Below are 12,382 nucleotides of genomic sequence, written 5' to 3' on the forward strand. Positions count from 1 at the left end.
CCTTTTGACAGCATTCTTGTCTAAAGTGATTGAAGGGCCGAAAGGAAGTCTTTCAATAATAAAGCCAAAGACGAAAGGTGTTTGAAGCTATTTTGTGAACTCAGAAGTGGTATAATACATTTGAGTCAATGATATTTGAAATACCAAGAATAAGATAATAAGAAGAAAACCCTCAAAGGATACATAAGTGGGAAAATACGTCAAGAGGTTGATAGATATTGCACGTTATGGTGTGCATGGTGGAGTTTGATAAACTGTCATGAGCTTACTCCGTGAAACTTCAGAGTTGTCCACCAGACCTCATCTATGCAAGAAGCTTTTGTTTCTGGATCACTGAGTAAGATCAATGATGCATATTTTATCAACTATACATACATGAGTTGGATTTATATCAGACAGGGCTAGTTCATCCAACTCAGGGAACTGATTATATGGTTTGCAAAGGGTTTGTAGTGGAAAGAACATGTTGTTTCTTTTCTGCTCTCCAGATTCTTCCTAAATATATGGTTAGTAACATAGTCCCCAGAATTGATCTTCTGTTACTGAATTGGTACAGGTATTTAATGAATGAACATTTAAGGAGGGCTGTTACCTATTCAGTGATGTTTGCTTTCAGACTCCTCATTATTCTCATTGTATGATCCAAAAGTATACCAATTTTGTATATCAAAGAATTATCAATGTGATTCAAGATGTGAAAAAAACAGTTTGAGGCTTTGAATGGTAAAAGTCTGAATCTGAAAATGTTACCTGTGCCACTAAACCAATATTGTAGATTTCCCTACCAGTTTCACCTTTAGGGGAATTTTGTTTGCACCATAATAGCAGGACCACCTGATCAGCTTTGTCCTTTGTTTTTAGTTGTATGTCCAAAGTAATTTCTTTGTGGGGTTTGTGCCATGTGATGTGCTGCAGTTTTGTGACATTAAGTTTAGCTGCACAGCTAGCTGACATGGTGGGAATGAGTAGTGTTGAGGCTTTGAATGAAGAAAGAGTTGATTGAAAAATTTTTTGTCAGTTCCAGGTAAAAGTCTGAATATTTTCACAACCAAGCTGAGTAATCCTATAGAGGTTTGCTCTCAACTATTTTTCTGTCTTGGTTAGTTTGAAATGACTAGCATGGTGCAGACATGTGAATTGTGTTTATGTGGAGATTTGCTTTGTGTTGAATGATTTATTTCATAGGGAAACGTGATGATAATTTCATGAATGCTTAAAATGTATTGAAGCTTGGTATGATGGTATTTTTCCTTCATTTCTGTAGAAAATATTTTGTGGTGGAAGCAGTGATGTTCACTTTCCTGCTCTCATTTAAGAATTGCAAACTTTTATTTTAGCCAGTAAGAATAATGTTGAAATATACTTTTAATTATTTTTTTATTTCCTTGCTTTATTACTGCAGAAATCAGAAAGGGATTCCAAAGAAAAAAATGTCAATCACAAAAAGATTATTAAACTTACTTTCCTTTCACAGGTTTTCACTCAGTTTTTGTATCTTCTTTGTTCACTTACAGCCTGTATGAAGTGACAAGCAAGCGTAAATTTATATGTCTGCCTGTCTTCTAAGTGTCTAAGCTTCATTGTTGTCAATGGATATATAACCAGTACAGTCAGTGGAGCCTGGAGAGCCATTGTTCTTATTCTAAGTGGACATACACTGGCTAGTCACCTGAGAGCTCTCTAGGCTCCTTTACTTCTTCATTGATGAGATCACCATTGGCATCGGTGTGAAGACTGCTGTATTGTCTTAATTTTGAACCGAACCCCATCAAAACCTTGTAGTTCAAGCTGAGCCACCTAGACTTGTTCTTTGGCCAGGAGAGGGAGACAGACATCTTCCGAGGGCAATTCACTCTACCTACTTTAAACATCTAATGTAAACCATGAAATGAGAGCGTAATACAGCCAAAATCTGTGCACACTCTTCCATAGTCTGTAGAAGTCTATATAGTTAAAAACAAAATCTGTGATTGTTGTGTAGTTACTGTTATCAATTACAGGGCAAGATAGGATGTCTCTTAATTAACTTAATAACCTGATAGGTATGTTTAGACATAGCTAATTAGAGCTTTCTTGTAATTGGGCCTATGATTAATAGACTGTGAAGACTGTTTCATTTGTATTAAACGCATGGACAGGCACAGGGAAATTAAAATTCGAGCCTGCATTAAATAACTAATAGAGGACCTTAGGATAACACAATAGTGAAAGATTATTCTTGTTATAAAGAATTAATATATTAAGTTGCTAGTTTAGACCTGTTTTTTTCAAGATCTCTTGCAGCCTTATCAATATGTGCGTGAATCTCTCTTGGAAATATCCACAGATCAACTTTTGCAAGTTTCTTTTAAAACAGTCTATTTTACATAGTTTAATAAAACTAGTGAATGAAAAAGCATATAAAGATACCAGTACAAAATAATATACAAATAACTGGTTTTGTTTCTGGTTTGCACAGTGCAAGGTAAAACCCTTGAAGTTAACTGCCAGTTTTTCTGGAGCTTTTATCACCTTTCTGCCTGTTCTCTCTCATTCTGGTCATGGCAGAACCTAATTTGGGGCAGCAGTGGGGAAGCAGCAGAAACGAATATATTCACCCTAGTGCTCTGGTCTGTAGTAACGGAAGCTCCCTTTCACACCTTTTCTGTGCTGCAGTGTCCCTTGTGGGTGCACAGGGAATTAATAGCTACTGACATCTGAACAGGCTTCTTTCCTTGTTACACAGCTGGGAGTGAGAGACTGAGGGGGTCCTACTGATAGAAAAACCAAAAGCACATAGAGTGAAAGAAAGTCATAGTAGTGGAAAGAAGATAGGAGGAGAGAAATTATGGGTAGTTAACAGTTCATCTGGCAGCATGGAGACCCAATCCTCCGTGGCTTTTTATTTGTTTTTATAAGGCATACTGTGCACAGAAGAACATGTTATAAAGGTAGACAAATTTTTTCATTTTCCTTATTTGAATTAAGTAAAATAGGGAACAAGTAGAAAACATAGAAATCTGAGCTAGAAAGGCAAAAAGTATAGTTAATAACTTTAAGAGACACATAAATGTCTTGCATTTCTGTTTTCATGCATAGTTGAAACTTATCTGTTGAATTTTTCATCAATAAATGAATCTGTTTCAATGTTCTTGTGCCATTTTTATTCTGCTGTTAACGCAGAGGCGGCTTCATTGAGACTAGTTGGTCTTTTTTCCTTTTTCTTGTGAAACCTTGCCTACTTAGCACATTGTGAGTCAGAACAGACTGCTGCTAACCAAAAAGGAATTTTATTTTTGCAGCTTGTTGTACACTTTGGTTTTTCTTATTTAATACCTTCACTTTTGTCATCTTTTTTTGAACCATTTCAAACTTGTAAGAGTGTATTTAGAGTACCATGTAGTATGTTGTTCCTGCTGTCTATTAAGATCTCATCTGAGCAACAGATGAGAGCATCGAGTAAATTTTGGTTAGTTTCAGCAGAAGTTTAAATAGTTTCTCTTACTAGGGAATGGTGCTAAATTATGAACACCCCTAATAGGCATTCCTAATTCGTGATGTCTTTTCACCTTCAGTGAAGTACATCTTTTTACTTAAAACGAGACCCGAGTGCTCACTAAGTACAGTAACTACCTGTGTGAAGTTTTTTGCTTTTTTTGTTGAGGGTTTTGTTTTGTTTTGTTTCTCTTCCCCATCTCACCCCTCCACCCTGTGGTGATACCGAGCAACCAAACACAGGCAGATAACATTATTTCCTTGTAATTGCCAACTTGCTGGGGATGACAAAGGGAGCATAAGTTTGAAGAATGGGTTAGGAGCTGAGGGGATGGAGTTGCGTCCCTGATGGACTGGGTGGCAGAAGTTGGTAGGAGAGCAAAGGCACTGAGGATCATGGAGTTGTGATCCTACTTCTGGGATCTCTGACAGTGTGTGTGGCAGGAGGGTATGGGAGGAGATAACACCTCCTGCATGTGAATATGGATTTACACAGAGCATGTGTCTGAAGCTATTATCACAGCTATTGTTATCACTGGTTGGTGGGGAGGTGTTCTTTGCAAATTCTGCAGAGTTCAGGAACCCTGCTGCAGTAAGTTGGAGGCCACTTTCGCACCTTGCTTGGAGCAGCTTGAGAAGTGAATCTCTAAAAGCTGCTTCGCTCCTATTTTGCACCAGAATGCTCATACTAAAGAGCTATGTGTTTCTTAAATGGCAGGCTTCATAAGCTGAGTCACACTTGTGTTGACTTAAAGTTGTATTTACTTTTAATAACATCTCTGAAAGTGCTTGAGGCAAATCAGTTTGAGGCTTATTGCACAAAGTAGTAGTATTTTTTTGGAACTGCATTCTATTTTCTGTTTATAAGATTTCCAGCAATGTTGTGGGGGTTTTTTTTGGTTCTTTTTTTGCTTTAGGTGTACAGGATTGGTACAACTCATCTGTTATTCCAGATAGATAAATGTAGCTTATATCTGTAGTTCTTTTAACTTTTCTAATTGCTGTCACAGAATAGAACTGATTATGTCCTGGGACAGCACAGATCTCTATATCACTCAGGTCTTATTATCAATATGTTAACAGTAGCTAAAAAAGCAGTCCTTTTGAATAGGAGCTAATTTTGCATTTCCTCAGAATAGCACTTTTTTTTTGGTACTTTGTGCAATTATGTTCTTTAGTTTCATTGCTGTGTCTCAGAATAAGGTAAAGAATCCTATGCTCAGTTTTATTATCTGTTTCTGTTACTTAAAGACCATTTCTTCTATGACAAGCAAGTCAGTGATGGCAACAGTCAAATAGCATTTGTCCTACATTGACATGTAGGCATTTAAAAATTTTTCATTTCTGTATAATCTTTGTTAATGATATATTAATTTTATAATGTATTATTAATAGATTTTCACCCATGCATGTCTTAAAAAAATTAATAGTATTAATGCATGTATCTCAGTTCTCATCATCTTGTTTTTATTAATCTAAGACAGAAAAAATAATTTTCAAACCATGATTCAGAGAAATGATTTAAATTACAAGTCAGCTATTACAGATTGACACTTTTCCTTTGGTAATAGGATCCTCTGCAGCGGAATTCCTACTGCTATTGTGGTCCATTACAAGCACAAGATTACATCTTTCCACTTGTCACTAATTCTGCATTTGGCAGGGGAAAAAAAGAAAGGTTTGCTGTTAGAGTGTTGCCAAGCAACCAAAATATGAATTACTCCAATTTCTGGATTTTTTTTTTTTTTTCCTATGATGTATATCAAAGGGTTTCTTATACCTTGGTGAGAGACAGTGTAGATGTAGTTACACCCCATAGCTTTACCTTTTCTAAAATTAGTAGAGTAGCTTAATTTCAGTTTTTAATTAAAACTTGGTGGAGTTTCATTTCAAACCAAAGACACTATTTTTTTGTTCCCTGTAGATAATTCTCAAAAATCATGTCATGTATGATGATGTATTCACAAGACGTGAGGTTGGGCATGTTTTCTCCTTTTTGTTTTCTGAAGTTAATTTTCTCTTTCTGAAATGAAAATGAGACAGAAAAAAGCTTTCCATTTGTACCTCCTTGTTTATACCACTACTTGAATAAAAAGCATGTAAAGTCTTGGAGTGGACAAAGATAATTTGCTGCATCTTAAAAATCCTGCATGCTGTTACTCATGTTCGCTGTTATTTGGTATACTCCCTCTTAAGTATCTTCTTCCAATACAACTAACTGATGGTAGTACCAAGTAACTACTGGTATTTAAAGAATTATTCATTAAATGAACATGTGTGCAAAAGATGAAGCAGAGATAGACTTAAGTGTGTGGAAGTTATGGTAAGATTTATGCTTGGGGATAGATGAAGAGAGAATAAATGCTCTTAATAACTTAGCCAGTTTTTTTCCTGATTTTGTTGTACATTCTGGTAATTTTTTACTTCCATGGAGATTTTTCGTTTTGCGGCGGCAGTCACAGATATCCTGTGGAACTATGTGGATTTCAGTGTCACCTCCCACGTTCGTCGTTGACTACTTCTCAGGGCACATGCCCAGCACAGAGCCACAGCTTCTTTCTGGTTTCCTAGCCTGTGTTTTATCAGTAGGAAGCCAGGAAGAACCTCAGTGACAATAGGGAGAGTGCTTCTTTTTCTGCAGCCCTGCAAGGCCAGGGTGTGTAACAGCAATTAGATAGTATCAATGCATGGCACAGGAGGCGGTTTCCTGCTGGCACTGAGTTTGTATCCATGTCTGCAACAGTGTAATAAAATACTTGCTCATGTCTATACACTAATATTTTGCTTTTAAAAATATCTGCCTATTTGATCAGACCTTGGAGTTCCCAGATATGAATGCATATTCTAACCAGATCATTGTTCCATGTCTGGGTGAGATCAAAAATGCACCAGCCTCCCTTATACACCAATTTCCAATGAGAAGAAACGTGGATATCTGGGTCAGAGAAGGGCTACTCGCTGCTCTGGAAAGGTGCTTGTTCTGAATGGTTAAATGAACAGTATTCAGATTGTTCTGGGCAAATTTGAGAAGGTTCAGGGGGCTGGTGGGGTGGGGTTTGGGTTGTTTAGCATAAATTCCAGTGCCAGTGGATAAATGACTGTATAGGCTTAAGAGCACTTCCGATGTGAACACGTCATAGGGCTAGCTAGCAGTACTTTGAGGAGATGGGCATTTCCAGCTGTTTTCTTCAAAGTTGAAAAGAGGCTTTTTGTTTTCGAATGCTCCTTTACTTTTGGTAAGTACAAGATTAGTTTAGGTGCAATATCCCACTAATTTTTTGTTTTGTTTTAATTTTCTAAAGGAGTTGATGACCAAGCTGATAACAGAGACACCTGACCAGCCAATCCCATTTCTAATTGACCATCTTCAGTCCAAACAGGGGAACCGCAGTCAGCTTCAGAGAACGTTGTCTGGCTCTGCTGCCCTTTGGGCAGAGAGTGAAACATCAGGTATGTTGTGTAGGCTGGAAAGCGCTAGTCTCCAGTATAATCCCAGACTTTCATTCATGATTTCCTGGATGCACGTGTACCTTGTCCAGTAGATACTGAATTTAATATATATTGTTGGCTATCAGCTCAGCCTGTGTACATATCGTGTGAGTGTGGGTTAGAGTTACAGGGTGGAAACTATCACAGTCTCAACGAGAAAGAAGGTGCATATAAAGGTCTCTTGATTCCCCTGTTGTCCTCTTTGCTTTCCCTTTCTTTTTGCTTCGTTTTACTGTTTTCTCCCGTGGTGTATTTATGCCTTAGAGTAGCCTCTATTGAGGTATTTTCTTTAATAATACACAGTTTTTAACAATCCATTGTTCCAACACTTAATGAGAAGGTGCTGTTACTACTTCATGAACTCCATTGTGGATAATTTATGATTGCAGATCTTCAGAAGCATTTAAAAAAACCCTATGAAATAATATCTGCTCTGATTATAAAGTAGAAATTTTAGCTTTGATATTCTGGTACAAGCTACTATTAGAGTATTGGTTTTGTACTTAAAAGTGGACTGATCTCATTCACGCTATAATGGTTCTCAAATAGTTGCTGATAGTCAAAATGATAGTTGCCTGAAATTCAATTTTTATTTATATCAAATGTAAAGTTTTAAGCATAGGCAATCAAACATGTAAAAGAATAAATAGAGGTTAAGAACTTTTTCATAACAAAACAATAAGATGTTATGTTTTTAATGAAAAATGTATGAATAAATTTCTAAATTTTTATATTTAGGAAGTGGAAGATATATATGAAATTTAGCTTAAATCAGAAACAGGAGAACAAAAAGAGCTGACTTTGGTTTGGACTGATAGGTCTTGCTTTTTCTTGATTAATTGTTTATTAAGTTTTTGAAAAATGACCCTACAAATGTTATAATTGCCTGATTTGATTCTTTTAACAGAAAATAAAGGAACAAGGAGAGATTTTAGAAGTTATGATAAACCTTGGCAGGTAAATGCAAAAAAGCCTAAAAAGTCAAAGAGCGACCTTGCCGTGTCCAACATTTCTCCACCGTCACCGGAGTCCAAGTCATGTAAGAAAGCTTCACTGCACTATTAATTTCTGCATACTTCCAAATCCATACTATGTTTTTCTGTTGAATTAGGATTGAAATAGAAGGCATAATTTTATATTCAGATACCGATTATGATTTGATGTTTTAGTTTGCATTGCCATTCTGTGTGCGTAAAATGTGTTCTGTTGATATTGGTCCTAACATTTTTTTCAGAGGGTGAGGCAATGCAAGACTATGACTTACAAACAGATAGTGTTTGAGATACGGGGCAGTGTCACCAAAAGAGGTGTACTGCTCTGAGAGTTGCTGAAGGGATCTAGATGTACACTGAAAGAAAAGACAGAATAGAAATAGAGTGACTGAAGAGAGTATTGTCAGTGACCTGTAAAATAGAAGTAGTAAAAATACAGGCAGCAAGTCTTAATGAAATATAGTACCTCCTGCTTGTTGGTTATTGAAGAAATTTAATATTTAAGCTTGGTTTTTAATGGGTCTTTTACACAAATAAGTATATCTGCTCTATATATATATATGGATGGGTACACAGACACAGGTGTGTATACAAGATTTATTCTCCAAAGTAAGTTGCAAAATTATATTTTCCTCTGTTGACCATTGTGGCTTTTTGAAATTTTTGCAATAGCCAAATCTGTTTAATAACTCAGAGTGTGATTAGGTGGACCAGATGAGAACAGAGATATATAGTACGCTGCAATAGAAGGCTTGCCATCTTTCCTCTAAAAGCAAGGTGGGGAAGTCTAGACTTCAGTGGAGTCAAAGAAAAATCTCCCAGTGGCCTCAGTAGATCAAAATATAGCACAGCAATAGGTAAAGTAAATCATGATAGATTTATGCAATAGAGATGCTGGGGTTTTGGGTTGCTAACAGTCTTGTATGTGTATAAGTAACTGTAACAAGTAAAAAATAGCTGTACAGGTAGCTGTGTCCCATAGCACAGCTTTTTTCAGGACTGTATTGTCTTAGCAAGATTTATAGATTATTTTTTTCTGGAAATGGAGCATGACTCTCTGTTTCTTCTTCGTGAAGTACATTTCCTGCTTCTAAAAGACTCAATTTTGATCATCGGTTCCACTGTACTTCTCTATGGGTGCATGAATTTTTAAGTCGGTCCAAAAGTACAATGTGGATTTTAATTCACTTTCATGAGTAAACAGGGATATTCAGAGAAGTGGTCATAGATTAGACTCAGATTATGAGTGACTAACAGTCTTTGCTGGATAACAGCAATTTATGGAGGTACACTGTTAGAAACAGTGGTGTTGTGAGCTGTTCCTGTCATCATATGTGTTCCTTCTCCTCCTTCCCAGTGCTTGCACTTCAGACTCTGTGATACATATCAAGTAACTTCGATGCCATCTCCTAAAGATCTCAAGTTCTCAGTCTTTATCCCAGGTAGGGGTGTGACATCATGTCACTCCATTTGTGTGCCAGCTACAAGTTTCATGCTTGTTGGTCCTTAGGTTGTCCCAGAAGAGGGACAAGAGGAGGCTGGGCACTCTAAACTACCAGGTCACATGTCAAGCAAAGAAATAATTTACACATCCATAATTTGACTGGACTTAAAGATCTGTCCTTGTGGACTGAAGGGCATCTAATAATGCTCTTCAACAGATAAGGGTTGCTCTCAAGCTACCCAAGTCCCTAAGTCTAGCAGCAGAGTTTGTGGGAGTGCAGCTTTACCCGCAACAGAGGAAGATAGAATTAGGGTGTGCTTAAGGCAATTGGAGATACATAAATACATGACACTATATGAGATTCATTCTGAGCATGCTGAGAGAAGAGACTAATGTCATTGTAAGGCCCTTCTATCATCACTGAAAGATCACGATGATTGTGAGAGGTTCCTGGTAACTAGAAAAAGGCAAACATCACATCAATTTTGAGGAAGGGCAAGAAAGAGACTTTGGGGACTACAAACTGATCAGCCTAACCTCACTCCTCTGGGAAGATTATTGAGCAAATTTTCTGGTAAGGTGTTCCCAGCCACAAGAAGGGAAAAAATGTGTTTGGGAACAGCAAGCATGGATTTATAAGGTCACACATGCCTGATCAGATCAGCCCGATTGCTCCTTTAGATGAAATAACTGGCCCTGTAAACAAAGAGCGAGCACTGGATGTTTAATACCTTGACTTTAAAAAACCTTTGTCAGTCTCCCATGGTACCCTTATAGCTCGATTGGTGAGATATGGACTGGATAGGTGGACAACAAGGTATGTGGAAAGTTGGCTCAACTGTTGGGTTCAAGGGTCTGTGACTGGCAGTGCAAAGTTGAGCTGAAAAGCCTATCACTAGAAGTAGAATGCCCTCTTAGCAGGTTTGCAGGTGAGACCAGATGGGGAGAAGTGGTTGGTATTCTGGGTATCAGGGCTGCTATTCAGAGGGACCTCAGCAGGATTGAGGAATAGGCTGGGAGGAACCTCAAGAAGTTGTGCTGGTTTTGGCAGAGAAAGAGTTAATTCTCGTCACTGTAGCACCTGTAGTAGTCAGGGACCTTTCCAGCTTCCTGTGCTCTGCCATGTGGGCAAGAGGCTGGGAGGGGTGGGGCCACAGCCAAGTCAGCTGACCCCGACTGGCCAATGGGGCGTTCATTCCATACCATGTGACACCATGACCAGTATATTAATGGGGCAGTTGGTGCACAGGGGGACAGTTGCAGCGTGGGGGCTGGCGGTGTCGGGTTGGCTGGTGGTGAGTGGCCGTGTCACGTGCTGTTGGTTTTGTTTGTTCATTTCCCCTTCTACCCGCCCCGGGGTTCACACCTCTCATTGTTTTCCTTTCCATTGCATTATTGTTGCTGCTGCTGTTGTTATTGTTTTATTTTAATTATTAAACTGTTCTTATCTCAACTCATAAGCTTTACCCTTCTGATTCTCTGCCCCATCCCGCTGGTGGGGGAGTGAGCAAGTGGCTGTGTGGGGCTGAGTTGCCAGCTAAACCACAACAGTCTCTTGGCACCCAACATGGGGCTTCTTCAGTGTATGTCACCACCTCCTCTGGTGATAATCCAAAATCTTTGCCTTATGGCCAGTCCATGATCACTTCGAATATTCCTGGGCAACTGGGGTTTCCTATCTGAGCCCGTTGGGTGATCAGTGCAACCCATTTACTCCATGTAGCATCAGTTGCATGATGTGCAGAGGGGACCTTTCCTTTGAATGTCCAGCCCAGCACCAGCAGTCGGGGTGCCAGGAGCAGCTGTACTTCAGTACCAACCACTTCTGAAGCAGCTCGAACCCCTTCATATGCTGCCAATATCTCGTCTTCAGCTGGAGTACAGCGGGATTCGGGCCCTCTGTATCCCCGACTCCAAAACCCTAGGGGTTGACCTCGGGTCTCCCCTGGTGCTTTCTGCCAAAGGCTCCAGGTAGGGCCGTTCTCCCCAGCTGCGGTGTAGAGCACATTTTTTACATCTTGTCCTGCCCGGACTGGCCCAAGGCCTAGTGCATGAGCTGTTTCTTGTTTAATCTGTTTAAAGGCTTGTCGTTGCTCAAGGCCCCATTTGAAATAATTTTTCTTCTGGGTCACGTGACAGAGAGGGCTTACGATCAGACTGTAATTTGGAATATGCATTCTCCAAAAACACACAACACCTAAAAAAGCTTGTGTTTCCTTTTTGCTAGTTGGTGGAGACATGGCTGCTGTTTTGTTGATCACATCCATTGGGATCTGATGATGTCCATCTTGCCATTTGATTCCTAAGAACTGGATCTCTTGTGTGGGTCCCTTGACCTTACTTTGTTTTATGGCAAAACCAGCTTTCAGGAGGATTTGGACTATTTTCTTTCCTTTCTCAAAAACTTATTCTGCTGTGGTGCCCCACATGATGATGTCATCAATGTATTGTAGGTGTTCCGGAGCTTCTCCTTGTTCCAATGCATTATGGATCAGTCCATGACAAATGGTAGGGCTGTGTTTCCACCCCTGGGACAGTTGATTCCAGGTGTACTGGACGCCCCTCCATGTGAAAGCAAACTGTGGCCTGCACTCTGCTGCCAGAGGGATTGAGAAGAATGCATCAGCGATATCAGTTGTGGCATACCACTTGGCTGCCTTTGACTCTAGTTTGTATTGAAGTTCTAGCATGTCTGGCATAGCAGGACTCAGTGTTGGAGTGACTTCATTCAGGCCATGATAGTCTACTGTTAGCCTCCACTCTCCAATAGACTTCCGCACTGGCCATATGGGACTGTTAAAGGGTGAGTGAGTCTTGCTGATCACCCCCTGGCTCTCCAGTCAGTGAATGAGCTCATGGATGGGAATCAGGGAATCTTGGTGCGATATTGCCACCGGTGCACTGTTGTGGTGGTGATTGGCACCTGTTGTTCTTTGACCCTCAGCAACCCCACAACAGAAGGGTCGTTCGAGAGGCCAGGCAA

At 39.4% G+C, this 12,382-nt stretch overlaps 1 protein-coding gene across 1 annotated transcript in view; it reads left to right on the forward strand.

Moving 5' to 3' along the window:
- The window catches only part of C2H8orf34 (chromosome 2 C8orf34 homolog), a 170,821-nt gene that overhangs the window by 26,136 nt on the left and 132,303 nt on the right, over positions 1–12,382 (forward strand). Inside the window, exons 2-3 of the mRNA XM_075085198.1 lie at positions 6,777–6,924; positions 7,871–8,002. Coding sequence (XP_074941299.1) covers positions 6,777–6,924; positions 7,871–8,002 — 280 coding nt within the window. The remainder of the gene's footprint in view (positions 1–6,776; positions 6,925–7,870; positions 8,003–12,382) is intronic.

The sequence above is a fragment of the Phalacrocorax aristotelis genome, chromosome 2 (genome assembly GCF_949628215.1).
Source record: "Phalacrocorax aristotelis chromosome 2, bGulAri2.1, whole genome shotgun sequence".
Lineage (NCBI taxonomy): Eukaryota > Metazoa > Chordata > Aves > Suliformes > Phalacrocoracidae > Phalacrocorax > Phalacrocorax aristotelis.